At 35.1% G+C, this 15,760-nt stretch overlaps 1 protein-coding gene across 1 annotated transcript; it reads right to left on the reverse strand.

Moving 5' to 3' along the window:
- Positions 1-506: 506 nt before the first annotated feature.
- On the reverse strand, positions 507-15,713 carry CNOT7 (CCR4-NOT transcription complex subunit 7). The gene is made up of 7 exons (XM_019737959.2): positions 15,572-15,713; positions 13,875-14,085; positions 11,881-12,074; positions 8,872-9,033; positions 5,946-6,090; positions 3,740-3,850; positions 507-2,176 (listed from the first exon to the last, which is right to left on the reverse strand). Exons 2-7 carry the CDS (start codon positions 13,989-13,991, stop codon positions 2,048-2,050), a joined length of 858 nt encoding a protein of 285 aa, XP_019593518.1. The 5' UTR covers positions 13,992-14,085; positions 15,572-15,713; the 3' UTR covers positions 507-2,047.
- Between the last annotated feature and the right edge of the window lie 47 nt (positions 15,714-15,760).

Genomic DNA, 15,760 nt, shown 5'->3' on the forward strand with positions numbered 1-15,760 from the left:
GAACACTAAAAATTTATCAGCCAGATATCTCATCCAAAAGCTAGACTTAACAAAGGTCATAGTGTTCCTATAGAAGTTATAAAATACTATATTACTTTTTAGAGACAGAAACCAAAATTGATACAAACTATGCAATTCAATAGGCAGTCTTTACATAATTCCTTTTTTTTTTGAGGTGAAGATCAAAATAAAAAAACAATTAGATACCTGCTATATTGTGTCAGCTTTTAAAAGAAGCAACAGTAAGTTCTATCAAATGCATTTACTTTGTAAATCTTTCAGAATAAATGCATTCCTGGAAAGGAGATAGAAATCAATTCTTAATGTCTAGCTGAGGTATTGATTAAGAATCTGTTGAAACACAAAAGGTTCAAATTGATTTCTCAATTAAGGGACTAATAATTGGCCATGGTTAATGAAGTTACTGAGTTCTGTTCAGCTGCTCCCCAAAAAACAATATTCCCCAAATAAATATTTCCAAAACAAAATTACCAGTCATCAACATATATAAGAAAACATTTCTGAAGCCTTTATTTACAAAAGCTTTAAAAACAAATAATACCCTCTGTTTTGCAAATAATGTTTTGTTTAAAAAGGACCACCCAGTTACAGCATTGTAATATCATGAATAAACAATGTACAAGGAAAACAAACCAATGTGGCTAATATTTGGAGATTTGCTAATATGACTGATTGAAGTGTAGATAACACACATCATAAATTGTAGTCCATCACTTCAGGGTAGAGTTATTCATTATCAAAATGTCCTCCTACACATGCTCTGGTCTTGTCACATATTCTGCATGGCTAAATATTTCACAGTCTCTTTTGTCTATATATATAAAATAGATTGCAAAGATATACACAAAAAAATAAACAAGCATTACACTCCTCAGGTAATTTTATGAGCTATATGTATTAGATATATATATATATATATATATATATATATATATATATATATATATATCTAATACACATATATATATTTTTGTATTTTGTTGTTCTGCACCAAATCTCTCCATTATTTATCTTTGTAACAACTATGAAAGCACAATTTTTTGTCTTCTAATTTAATTTGGTACAAATATACCTACACTTGTTATCTTTGGACTTTAATGAAATTGATTTGTGGAATCAACAAATCAATAGCATCGTAAGTATGGCTATAAAATTTTTTAAAATTAAAAATAAGGGTAAACAGAGATGGAATAAAAAGAAGCAGATTAAGGGAAGTGTGCTATCATAAAACAACTGCAGCTTCAACATCCTGGATACCAGTTTCCTGGCAGACCATAACATCCAATCACAAAGGATTATTCCTGAAGGGTGTAAAGCTGGTTTGAAAAATTCTTCAATCACAGAGCAGCCTACACATGCCAATTAGAAACTGACAGACACTAGATGTGCTTAGGAGATTAAACACTACGTACAGAAACAGCAGTTACTAAGCTCCTCAGTAGTTGTCTTTTTTTTTTTTTTGTAGTCTTGCTGAATCAACCATTTGCACAATGCATGTGTTATATTCCGTGGGTCAATAACAAGTAAATACTGTATAAAGTTGGCAGATGGTCATTTTTCCAGCTAAGAGCAAGAAAAACCAAAATTTCTGGTAAGACAGAGGATTTGAGTCAGAATCACTCTGTAAAGTGCAAAATTGATGGTCCACAATTTCAAATAGCTAAAAGTCCTGCAGAATGGGAGGGAGACATGAAACGGAAATAAATTACAGTCAGTGCTAGTTAATTTAGGAAAGGGAAAACAAACCAAGCTCAAGTAGGTAAAGTTTGTATGATGTAACTTCCCCACTCTGTCACACACGCCTGCCAACAAGTATGGTAAGTTAAGGCCAAATTTTACCTGAATGCTTTTCTATTTAAGATCTGAGATAGGAACGGTTATACTTAGTACTGAAAGGTAGAAAATAAAAAGGGCTATGAAAGAAAAATAAAGTACTGTCTAGTTCAAGGGATTCAACCAGAGATAAAACCTATATACAAGCATGTGTGTAGCTCAAATAAAATAAAAATAAAAGGACTATTTCATGTCATGACTGCTTGTTGGCTTCCTCTTCATATGCATTCCCTGTGCCATTCTGTACATAGGATGAACCAGAACCAAGGCCATACAAATGACCACAATATTTGGCATCATCAATATGATCTTCAAAGAACATCTAAAAAGGAATTTTGGAAAAAAAAAAGATAATTATAACCAAAAGGTACCACTGGTAATTTACATTTCAGCAACGTTAAGTACTGACGGTTCATTAACTATAATGGCAGCTTTTTTCTATGGTGCTCCTTTGAGGCCACACATTTAAATTCAATTAATAAAATTGAGGTTCTCAAGTAGAGCTCAAAAGAAACCAAAGGAAAAAGACTACAAAAAAAATGTATACATACATGTCTTTCCTATTAACAAACTTAGACCAATTTATGAGAATTTGTAATCATGGAAAAAAGTGGCACACATTTTTATTCCATAAGTTCCATACTCAATGGTAGAATGAATGAAAATAGCTGATGATGGGGGTGGTGACATTTAGGTTTATAAGGAGCCTTGAGTCTCTGTACGGCTAAATTGGCTAAAAACAATTAAACCCTAAGCATGTTCTAGACAGTAAAATCTGAGCATTCACACTAGGTTACTTCCTTGAAGAAGCCAAGAAAAATAAAGATAACAAATTAGTAGCAGAGAATCCACCATTAATTGAACCGTTAAGCCATTTTTAAAATGCAAAGCTGAAAATCCAAAAGGTTATTTTAATTTTCTAATGTAGCACTGGAAAGTAGTACAAAACACAGTATTTACTTTCATGGACAGTCCAAATCACTTCTGAATCAATACCATTTGGTAAAATAGCTATTAGGCTTTCTATTATTAATACACTTCTATGAAAACTTTAAATTTCCAGAAGAGTTCTCAGTCAATTCTTTATTGTCTAAGAGGATATACTCAAAAGAAATTTCCAGTCAATATTTTGCAAAAAAGAAAACTTTTGTAAGCAAAAAAGTCCTTTTTTTTTTTTTCGCACAATCAACTTTTTTCATTGAGTTCATCTACAGTGAGGCATACTTGTGCATGTCACTTAACCTAAGAAAACCCGGGTTCAGTGGATTTTGTTCCTTCCTTTCCTGACTTCTTTATGTTTGAGGAATTTATTTCTGCCTTTTACACTTAAGGAGGGTCTGCCCAATATGATTTTGATTCAACTACTACTTCAGATTTATTTAACCCCTTTAGAATTCAAAAACTTCTCAGTAAGACAATCTACTAAATAACCCAAGTCCTACTGTATAAATCCTTAAAGTACAAAAGAATGGCATGAGCAAACGCCATTTTTACTAGCAGCTTAATGCCTTAGATAAGATAATGTCAGAAAGAACTGTTTTCTCCCACTAATGATGTACGTCATCTTGGATAAAAGTTACCTGCCTCTGGCCTCAGTTTTCTCACTTAAGAAATAATATGGTTAGACCTACCTGATTTCTAAGGTAGTTTAAATTTTTCAATTTTTTTAGTTTATAAAGAACTTATTTTTTTTCATTTCTTTCTGAACTACATTTCAAGATGACTTCTTTTTTAATACTTTCATTCAAGTGTTAACTATGACTTACATGGTACCTTTAATTATATATTCACTTGATAACCACTTATTGCCCCAAAATTTTGCCATAAGATTTTAATGTTCTCAACCTAACAACCAACTGAGAAAAAGGCACTGATGTCTTCATACTTCTCTCATTTTGAAAAAGGCCATTCCTGTAAGCAATGAATCAGATCCTGCCTGATGTTGTGGTCCTATCCGTTCCAGCTCTAACTGTTCAGCAACTTCTTGTAAACCACCCTAGAAGACAGAAAAATTGCCTGTCAAAAGAGAAACACTGCAATGCCTGAATTCACAAATTACATAACTTAGACAATGACCAAAATATAAATGAACTTCAGAATGTACAGATAGATCTTATTACAACTGGGAAAAAAAAACAGAAAATGTGAATTACTAATGTATTTGTTGAATGTGTGTGAAGTTTATAATTTTATTATAAAAATGACTGCAGGTACTTACTTTCAAATTTTCTTAAGCTTCCCAGCAATATATCTCCAAATAGTTTCATATAAATAATTCGTAGAAAACAAAGCTATTATGGCTAATCAAATCACTAAGGGCTTAACCATGGGTTTGTTAGTTAAAAAGAGTATGTTGTTTTAAGAATACAACTCTTTAGAAGGATCTGCTAAATATCTGTCTATGTTATAATATTGCTAGAATTGAAGAAGAATAATGATGAGAGTGAAAGGAAGAGAAACAAAAAGAGAGAGAAGGAAAGAGGAAGGGAAAGAAGGAGAATAATGGAAGGAAAGAAAGATCAGGAACAAGGACAAAACAAAGAAATTCCTCTCTAAATTGTTAAGACCTCTACAAGCAACTAGCCCTTAACTATATCACAACTTGAAATAGTGCTTTGCATAGCAGCTGCTTCTGTGGTAAAATAGCCTGAGGATTAGGTATCATTAGCAGCTGCTTAGAGCAGCAACAGAATCAGGGTCAACCAGTATGGTGGACTATAGGTCAAAAAGCACCTTTGTCATGAACCTAATTTTAACATAGCAGGTCACTCAGGATATATTCAGAATATGTGGTATATTTAGAAATTTTCCAATAACGTACACATGAGTAATAGTTTGGTTCTGTGTCCAAAACGGTCACTGTACACACGTCAATTTTTAAAAGCATTTCCAAAGCCATATTAAAACATTTAGCTCTTGGATTCTCAACATTAATACTTTCAGGGCGTGGACAGAATTTCTAGCATTAACAAGGATATCTTACTGCAGCAAGTTCACTTGAGCCACAGCTAGAAGTCTCTCAAACTGCACAGAATTCTGCTGCTCTTGGGTGCTACAAAATGAAGTAATCTTTCTTAAAAACTTCCCTTGCTATCTGCTATATCCTGTAATGAGGCAAGCAGACTTTGGCCAAAAGATTGCTTCTCTTACGATTTTCAGTTCATCAGTCAAAGCAAAGTTTCCTATTCAATTCCTAAATTATTTCTGTGTAAAATTTACCATCTCCTGAAAGTAAAACTTTACTTGCACTTCTAAAAACCTGGTGAGGAAAAAACTTGATCAACCTTGATGTAGGTTCTATGAAACAACCACTTTACCTAATTTTTTTTTCTGTCAGTTACAGCTTAAATACAAATACAACTGAAAAACAAAACAAAAAACCCAATTGAAGGAGATCTGGGCCACCAGAGGTGAATTCATTCTCAAACTGAAGAAGCACTTTTGCTTATTAAAGAAACTTTCATTTTGAAAGAATTAATGTTCGGAAGTAAAAAAATTATTCCACCCAGTAAGCAGTGTCAGAATGTAAGCTACTGTCTAGACAGGGCCTACATATTTACTATAGCACTTACTACTAAGTTGACATCTTTGGGCCAGGAAAAAAAAAATCCTTTTAAATATGTAATTTAATCCCTGGAATGTGACCCTATGACAACACCCAACAAAATAATCCCTCCGCCAAGTAAGCAGAGGGAGGAACTTTCGCCGCACTACTGATGACGTGCACATGGCCGGCCACCCTGAACTGCACGGCATCCACCATCTCGCATGGACAGAGCATATGCATGGTGCATGAGAACCTCAGTTTCTGTGCTGGTTTATGATTGTCAATCTGGTAAATGATGACAAAAATCTGATCCCTGGTTTGAACTTTTGAAAACTTATTCTGCCAACACACACTAAAGCTTTGCAAAAGAATTTCCTATAAATCCTCACTATGGAAAAAACAATCAAACGACCAGATAATATAAGTACAATTTACTATAAAACTCAAAAATATGGTTTAAAATCAACATCCTAGCCTAGGATCCTATATATCAGTCACTGGATCTGAGTAGTGTGATTACAGATAAAGCCACTCGAAGCCTTACTTTGAGATTTTTGCAGCTCTTCATGAGGTACTTCACATCATAAATGACAGGAAAAAACAATCGAAGGATCTCAAAGAAATCAAGTTCTTCTTCAGGCAAGTTAGAGTTGGTCAGGATTTTGATTAAGTAGCCAAAGTCATAACCACTACAAAGGGTTAAAAGAATACAGAAGAAGAACCATAAATACCAAAGAGACGAAAAACTTTTTTTGACACAAATTTTGAGTCACACTGTAGGCAATAAAGGTTATCAACCAAAAATACAAAAAAAAAGAATATAGAAAATAAACATGCTCACAATTATGATGGAAAAATCACCTTACACACAGTGGTAAAACTGTCACATCATCACTCAGGTGCCAATATGCATATCGCATATTGCACCATCCCAAGCCTGTAGTCACTAAACTACTATTTTGCTGATCCTTGAATAGAGAACTCTTTAAGACGACTATCAAACTGCCCACAGTAGATGTCTCAAACAACTTAAATAACTATGGAAATGGAGAAATAAAGATGAATGGAAAGTTGGCCAAACATGTCAAGAGGCAGCAAGTGAACTGGCATTCAGAAGTCAAAAATAATGCAAATCTTTCCATCTTTAACAAAAAGGTCATATACTTAAAAAATCCAAAGTTAGTTCCCTACTAAATTATTTTCACTTCCCTTAAGTGAGTTTATTAGTAAGTACTCTCTTCCCCCACCCCCCAAATTCCTTCTGTTCCTATCTCATCACAGATCCCCAAGAGATACTAACGGAAATATTGCACATGAAAGAAGTGAAGGCAGCAAAGGCTGAGAACTACTCTCTAGAGCCTAAAACACAAACTCCCACAATTTTAACACCAGAGCTCCTATGCCTATTGTTTGGCTTTTCCCGCAGTTTTATAGTTCTCTGCACTCCTGTGCCACAATTACCTACCCTTTTTCCTGTCTACCTTTTCCTACAAAGACCTCTTACAGATAGATGCCTTCCCTGAAAAGCCCAGCTCGCACAGATTTCTTACACACGTTGTTTTCTTGTACTATCCCTTACAATGCATGTACTGTTTTCTCCACTAGTTTAAAGGGCAGGAATCACATTTTTAAAATATCTTTTAAAAATATCTTTATTGCACATAGTTGGAACTCAATTAATATTTGATGAGACATGTTATGAATATCTTTTAAGGGGATATAAAACAAAATTTCTTTTTAATATTCAGAATTTTACTTTTAATCTAAAAAAGAAAAGAAAAAGCTTTACCATTGAAGACCACTGAGAAATATCAAAGTATGAGCAATAAACAGAAGAAACCTTTACACTTCTGGTAGCTGGCAAGGAAGTAATTCTGCTCTCTATCCAAAATATAAGTCAAGACAGTGTTTGCTTGTTACTTTTAAAAGATTATATTAAAGTTTAGGATTTATAAACATATTAGTCTTTACTGGAAATAATTAATTATAATATGAAGAAAATATTTACTGACATTTCATAGAATAAAATCTTAACGTATCCTGACATTCAAATATATCAGTCTCATTGAGACTCTAAACTCTTAGATGACATAAACCCTTTCTGTTTTTGTTTATCTTAATATCCCCAGTATTTGCTCAGAGTATTTTTTGAATGAGAAACCATGTCATATGTAGTAAATTTCATGTTCTTTTGTATCCTTATGACTAAGTAAAACAAGGGAAATAAAAGAACTCAGCATTAACATTCCTCACACGAACAGACTTAAGTTTTGTCTCCTGAGGTACAGGCTCAAGTGGAGAATAGAAAGAAAAGATAACAGGGAAGAATTAGTATGTTCACTACCTCCAACTCAAAAATTACTGCTTTGCACTGCTCCAAAGTTTACAATATGAACAGTCCTTCACTATAATCATTCTACAGTCCAGAGCTGGAAGTTGTAAGGCCTGCTGGAGACTTATTTTTTTTTAAATGTGTGAAGTGGACCAAGTATAAGAACATTAACACTTGCATAATATAATGCTTTTTAAAAAGATAACAGAAGGCCAAATAAAATCATTCCCCAGGCAACTTTTAGTCCCTGGGCTGCCAGTTTAATTTAATTTACTTAGATAGGAACTCTTTCTCTTACCCGGAAGACTATTTTTACAAAATGAAACTAATTTCCTTTCTAGAAATTCTCTTAAACAATCTAGCTTTATTTTATAACAAAGAACTAAAGACTACCACTTTTTGAGAATTTACTATGTGTAAAGCACCTTACTAGAGGGTTTAAGTGTTATACTGATTATTAAAACAATTCTGCCAAATTTTTTTTAAGTGATGCCTTCTTGATCACTTTACTTAAAAAAATTTAAACTCTGCCACTCACTGACCCCTAGCATTCCCTTCGCTGTTCTTTTTCCTCCATAGAACTTATTATCTAACAAACCACAATATAAACATCATCATTTAAAAACCTGTGTGCCTACCCCTACCAGAATGTAAACTCCATGAGGACAAGGATTTTCGTCTCTTTTGCTCATAGCTTAATTCCTAGAATTTTATCAGTGTTTGGCATATGGTAGATAGTATTTTTTAAATGAAGGAATTCTGGGCTCGGAAATGTTAAATACAGTGTTTGGCATATGGTAGATAGTATTTTTTAATGAAGGAATAGTTTTGGGCTCAGAAATGTTAAATAACCCTAGGTAACAGATTCCAAATGACACTGCTAGATTTAAACCAATGTTTATTTTTCCACCTATACCCTTTCCACTACACAATACGGTCTCTCTCATTGGCTAAAATAGACCCCATATTATTCATCTTTAAGTAGACCAACATTAGTCTCTTAAGAGTTAGGAGACTGCTATAAGCAGTCAATTAATTCTTTGTAGACAGCCTGAAATTGCTGAAACAGTGACCCAAGCCAAGTGGAAAGCAGCTAGGAAATAGTAACACATGCTGTTTTCAATGCAAGTCTTTTTACCTATGAAATGATAACCACTTGACCCCTTCACAAAGGACCACTCCTGATGTCATAAGAAGTTCTGCAAAGTACTGGGTCTCAATTCCTTCCTCCTCATGTTTTTTGAACTGGATTCCAGACGTTGTTAGTAGCTCTATGGAGTCCTGGGCATACATGTCCTCCCTGGCAGGAGAAGAAGAAAGATAACATTCAGAAACGCCACACTTCAAACAAGTGGTTTTTCTCCTTATATCTACAACTACGACAGTGCCAGAAACAAGAAAGAAGATTCACTCGGATCTAGTTGTTCCAATGTTTCACATATATGGAAAGAAAATACAATTTAAATATAAAAGTCATTATTTCAGAAAAGTGTTCATACATTAAATAACCATTCAAAACAGTTTAATGGTGAGATTTTAATCTTTACTGTCAACTCAATTTCATTAGCCTTTCACAAGTTAATAAATTTAACTGGGTTTGGAAAAAAAGAGGTCTTCTTCTCACCAGGGACTACTACCACAAAGTAACAGGTTCTTTTCAGGTCTTTCAGTCTCAGCAGCCATTTCAACACTGCCAGATGGAGCTGCAGCCACAGGGGTGAGGACCTACCTACCATGCTGTCTGCAGCACCTCAAAGGAGACCAGGTGGAAAACACCTGAGTTAAACTGCAGTCCATATTGAAGAAAAAGGAGATGCCTCTTCTCACTAATAAGCCTTTCAAATAGCTCCAATAAGCAGTAAGCTGTTTAAAATAAAGGAGTCTGCTATAACTGCAATAATTTCTTCTTGTACCAATCTTAATCCTAGAAGATTAACTGCCAAAAATCAAGCCAGGAAATCTAAATACAAGCCAATCTTTCAAGATTCTACTTAAGCCAAAAAAGAAATCCATCTCTAATTTCGAAGCACACATAGGTATCCAAAATATTAAATTAAATAAGTTATCAAAATGAAGGCATGTTTCTAAACATAAATGAAAAGTATTTTGTGCATTGCCTATTAGATTTTCCTTTTTATTTACTTTTTAAATTGTAAGAATTCTGGTTCCCACCCACTCAGCAAAAGAATATCCTATTAAAAGCTTTAGCAAAACTAATTAAACCAAAAGGAACATCACACTTGGGCCAAAATGCATTCTCATGGTCTATTTTTTGGAAATCAGTTTGCCTTCAAATGTCTCTGAAAAATAAGAAAACTAGCCACTGAAATATTTAAAACGGGAAAACCGCAACCACCACTGTTAAGTCAAAATTTCCCCTGGAACCACTTAAGGAAGGATATCTGAATAAACCCAACACAAGTTTTTTTCAGTAAGCAGGTATTATTAGCCTTATTAAACTAAAAATATGTACCTTAAACAACTAGAATCTCACTCATCATTCCTCGATAAGCACACTTTGTGGCATGCTTCAGCAAATATAACCAACCAAAGGAATAACAGATTCTTTCTCCAGGCTGCCATTATTCTGGCCCATATGCTCCCTTTACTTTTAGCTTATTGTCTCTCTCTTAATCAGAATATAACTTTCAACAGGGCAATGATTTTTGTCTCTTTTGTTTAATGCTATATCACCAGATCAAAAACAATGTGAAGTGGAACAGCGATTATTGCACTATTTAAGTTAGTATTTTCCAAATGTGCCCAATGATCATAATCACCAGGAGAGCTTACCAAAAAGATGGATTCCTAGGTCCTATACCCAGAGCTAACAAATCCCAATCCGCAGGAGACTTGGATGAATACTTCCGGTGTTTTATGATCAAGTAAGTTGTAAACAAAAATATGTGTATGATTATTTTTTTGCATAGTTCTCATAGCTCAATTCAGATAAGTTAATGTTTTGTCATCTAAATTTCATTGGACTAGATATTTTATCATTTGGAACCAATTCCATGTTTTACAATACCCACGTCATTAGCAAAAGAAAGCTGGAGCCCCATCCAAGTAAGCTAAAGAGTACATTATGAAATCCAACAGAGGAAAACAGTGAGGACAAATACAATGCAATTATAAACCATACTACTACACCGCCAACAACACTACACTCTCAAGAAAAGCCCTGCTTTTCTTTAGGTCTTATATACTATGCTAAATACCACATTATTCTAGAGAAAGGGTGGTTGTTATATTGGCAGTACCATTAATGTCCCACATCATTTACTATTTTTCAAATCAGATGCTACGTTATATCACACAAGTACAGGCTGTTAAATAGAACGACACTGTAGTACTGTAACATACTTAGAATGTATTAAACGTTTCCCCAACTTAGTCAGTTTAGTTTATAAACAATCTTCCCTCACTCAAAACACTCTAAACTTCCCTAAGCTATCAAGACTACTCTTATCAAAGACAGAGAAAGACTACAAGTAAGGAAACTGGGTTTCAACCCAGGGCTTGAGTTAGAATTCAGATTCTGGAAAACAATCTGTCAGATTCTGAACAAAACACCAGTTTCAAGGGTGTTATTACTTCTTCTGCATGTAATTTTTATAAGAGGTTCTGTGGGCTGACCTGGGAATATAGCCATTATATAAAATCGATTTGAAAGGACAATGCACCTAGCTTCCAAGAAATGTCTTAACTACCTTTGACATGTAATCCACTCATAAACTAGGATATGACTATAACAAAAATCCTTTTACGAGAAAGGTAACTACTACAACAAAGATGTACATGTTTCAAATTGTACATCAAGTTTGAAAGTAAAACAAATGTTGTAAGGTTATTTTTTCTATCAAGAAGTATTTTCAATACCCAAAGTTTTCCAAATTTCAATAAAAGGGCATACTTTCACATAACATCTCCAAAATTCTAGGTACTTGAATTTAAAGGTCTTCTTTATTCAAATTTTTTTGTCCAATAATAAAAATTTAAAAAACCTAACCTTTCAAATGTTAGGTTTTGAGTTTTTACAGGATAATTATGCCAAATTCATTTAGAATTTCATTCACCATACTCAAGGGAAATCAATTCCTAAATTAAACTGAAAAAAATGTTTGGGTTATATTTATTTCCCACTTACGTCAAATTAAATTTAAAATTAAACTGCCAAGTTGAAGTTCCTGGAGGGTATTCTCCTTGCTCATTCATAAATGTCAGTCCTAGCTGAATTATCTTTAACAAGTCTACATTACACCGCAATAGTTGGTACTGATAGTCAGCATTGCTCCTGAATTCTCCAATAGGTCTTGCAACCACACCTGGAAACTCGGTATCCTGTAAAATAGTTTTAAAATTCATTATTTACTAAAAACCACAGACCACCAAATCCTAGAATAATTAATTTTTGGTACAAGTCAAAGAATTCTGTTATAGATGATATTCTATACATTACAAAATACCTTTAACTAGTAAGTGCATTACTTTTGGAAACATAAAACTCTACAAACTTAATGAATTTTTCTTACTTTAAATATTATATTAGTAAAAATTACTATGTATAAGATACACATGATAAATGCAATCAAGGACTCTATGCCCAAGAAAGAGGGAAAATAATAAATTCATGTTTCTCCAGGAGTATATGAAACTATGCTATGCTAACGTTAAAATCAAAAAAGAATTAGTTTAAAAGAATGGAAAAGGCATCATACTTTCTAAAGACTTTCTCAGGCAAAGTTTATCTAAACACCAAAACCCTCCTAATTTCTTGGACTAAAACAGCATTCTCTCTATACTCCAGAGAAAGCATGCTGTCAAAAACTATGCTACCCACTCATTCCTGTAGAATGCTATCATGTCTCTAATGTTGTCACTCCTTATTATCTGAGAAATAAATGATCACTATCAACTTCTTTTGGATTAAAAAAAATTTAATTCTAACTATGAGTAAGTACAGATTAAATAGAACATTATCTATGTACACTTAAATATTCATATTTCAACCAATCAACCTTCCCCTTCCCACAGAGCATATTTATTTATATTAAAAAATACTGGGAAAAGGATACATCAGTTTAGGAAGCTAAGAACAAAATCTAAATACCAAGTTACCATAAACAGTAAAAAAAATGGAAACTTCTGTAAATTCAGTCCAACTCAATGACTTTATTGGATGCTGATGTGTTATGCTAGGTGTCGGAAGGACAAAGGATGATTAAGATACTAACCCTTTGCTTCACAAAGCTGATTATCTAGAAAATGTTTGAGTAGCTATAACAGATGTATGAGATACAGTAGTAAAGAAGCAAAATAATTAACTGAGTAGACAGTCCAGGCAGATTGAATAGTATATGCAAAAGCAGTGTGTTCATGAAACTCCACTGATAACTAAAATAAATTAAAAAACCAAACAAAAAACTGCAGATCAACAATGTTTCACTTGGAAGCTGATTTTTTTTCATTTGAGAAAGACATCCAAGAGTTCCCTAACTTACGGGAGCTCATCTGGTATTATCAGTTAGGCCTTAGTGTTGCTAGGTGCTGACCTGGCACTCATAGCTAGGTCCTAATATTTTTCTGTTGAATATAAACACTTTCACACTTCAACACCAGACAAGGCCACTCTGTTACCATAACTAACATAGACAAAAACATAAACGTGATCCAAACCATGAAAATGACCCAACATCTTTCTGTCTTGGTTAATACGAGTGACTGTTGCTTCTTTATAGCTTTAGCTTCACTCTCGCCTTCTTTCATTGTAGTTAAGACTTAAGATACCCTATCCTAGAATTACCCCAGCTTTCCGACACTATCCAATCCAGAGCAAAGTCCGGCTTCCTTCATCCCTCCCTAAATCCACCTGACACAAAAGTCCTTTTTAACACAGTCTTATTCAAATGCCCCCAGTTCCTCCAAAAGCATGTGTTTTCCCTCATGCAGTGAGTAAATCAACCCAACTTGTCACTTTACAGGTGTGATCCAGGTGGTCTTTGGTTGGAGGACATTGACAATTTTCATAATAAAATCCATGAAAAAAAAAAAAATCAACCGAAAGGGCTGAATTCAGGACTTTTAAAATCCTTCTTTCCCTTTTATAAGAAGTATTTTAAGGATATTTGATCACAGGCATACCATAGCAACGTAATTATATTTTCGGATAACTTGACGAATTTTCTTCATCTCTTCATCCAGGTTGCAAGCCCAAACTTCACAAATTCTTTGGCTATGATCTACAGTTGCTGCTGGCATAGTGAGGGCACAAGGAGTCTAGCTGCCAAGCATCAAAATATTATATTTGATTGAAGATTTGTTTCATAAAATACTTTGTCCTTTATTTGTGTACCTGTCATAATAAAAACCAAAATAAAACCCAGCTATATCAGAAAACGAAATTATGGAATAATTGAGTTGACAGAAACCTAAAAGATTATTTATCCAAAGTCTTTGATTCATAAGAAAATCAAAGTTTGGGAAGTGACCTATCTAAAGTCACACATCTAATCAGTAGGAAAAACAGGACCACAACACAAGTTTCCTGGTTCTAATACCAATGTTACGTAAAAATAGTATTTTTTATGTATACATACTAATCATTTCTTAAAACTTTCCAATAATTAAAGACTGCTCTGAATTCAACTCACTCTCTGAATAAAACTTTGTAAAGACATCCATTTCCAGACAAAAATGAAAGGTGAAATACTGATATACATGTGAGAATATCAGATGCTACTAGGACAGAGATAATGTCTGCTTTTATTCCTCATTAACAAAACATTCAAAATCTGTTTTGATTACAAAACCGCCTTTACTGGCATTTATGCAAGCCTGATTGGAGGGGACAAAAGTAAACCAATAACAACAACAAAAAGCTGTAACAGATAGCCACAGAGGCTGAAATGTTCATAACTGCAGGAGAGAGAAAGGAGAAAATAGTGTGTGCGTGTTTCAAACTGTTTCTAATTTCCTAAAACTCAGAGCATCTTCCCTGGTTACCAAACATAAATCTCACCTCTCTGGCCCATGAACACTGGTTGCATGGCATATGATGATAAGAGTACAGACCAACATTTTGATTCTTGAGCAGGGAAATTCTTCGTTTTTCAAACAAGGAGTTTGAAAAAATTTTAACAAAGGTAAAAGGGAATTACGACACTACTCCCCCTTCTAAACTCTGCAGTCACAAATGTAACCGAGTGCTCTAAGAGCCAGGGGAGTTCCCTTTTATAACCCTGTCCACTACGCTAAACACACACACACACACACACACACACACACACACACACACTTTGGAAAGACCCTATTGTTTAATATTGCTTTACTTCATCGCTCTCTACCACGGTTCCAGAAGCTCCGATGAGACACCAGAAACCTCATTACTGGAGGTAGAGTCTCCGTACTACAGGCTCCCAAAGAAACGAAAGAGGACAGTACAGAAGCATTCAAGTCAGTCAACTCCTTTCCCTGGCAGAGAGCCAGTGCGAAGGAGCTGATAAGGATTCATTGGGGCCAGACTGATTCCCAAGCACTGCTGCGCGAAGGAATACGTGGAGCTAGCTGTGCAGGAAGGCCACCGCCCTCCACCCCCAATTTCCATCCCACAATATCGACGCTCCAGGTACAAAGCCTTTACGTCATCACTCCGCGCCAACTCCTTGACATACCCCAGCCCCAGTTACCCTCTCCCGCCTCGGCCCGCCGTCCAACTCAGTCCTTCCCCAGCTAACCTCCAGCTGGCGCCATCGCGCACCCTCTCAGGTTCATCCCCACCCCCTTTTTACTTCCCCAAACCGCCCCTCCCCCCGCAAGTCTGCGGCAGACGCAAGATCTACTTGTGTCACTGAGCTCGCGCTCCTCCTCCTCCTCCTCGCCATAGAGACAGCACCCAGCAGCGGTGGCGGTGGCGGTAGCGGCGGCGGCGGCGGCGGCAGCGGATGCCCCATAGACACCTCTCGCCCAGCAAGTGGGAAAGGGGAGCTGGAGCTGCTCCGCACCGTGCTGCACCGTCGCTTCTCGCAACG

The sequence above is a fragment of the Rhinolophus sinicus genome, linkage group LG04 (assembly GCF_036562045.2).
Source record: "Rhinolophus sinicus isolate RSC01 linkage group LG04, ASM3656204v1, whole genome shotgun sequence".
Taxonomy (NCBI): domain Eukaryota; kingdom Metazoa; phylum Chordata; class Mammalia; order Chiroptera; family Rhinolophidae; genus Rhinolophus; species Rhinolophus sinicus.

Excerpts from the sequence above, each read along its gene's own strand:
- CNOT7 (XM_019737959.2), bottom strand. The coding sequence starts at position 13,991 with ATGCCAGCAGCAACTGTAGATCATAGCCAAAGAATTTGTGAAGTTTGG. Across the intron at positions 12,075-13,874 it reads AATATAATTACGTTGCTATG|GATACCGAGTTTCCAGGTGT; the intron begins GTATGCCTGTGA and ends ACTATTTTACAG. Across the intron at positions 9,034-11,880 it reads AATTTTAAATTTAATTTGAC|GGAGGACATGTATGCCCAGG; the intron begins GTAAGTGGGAAA and ends TTCTCCTGCCAG.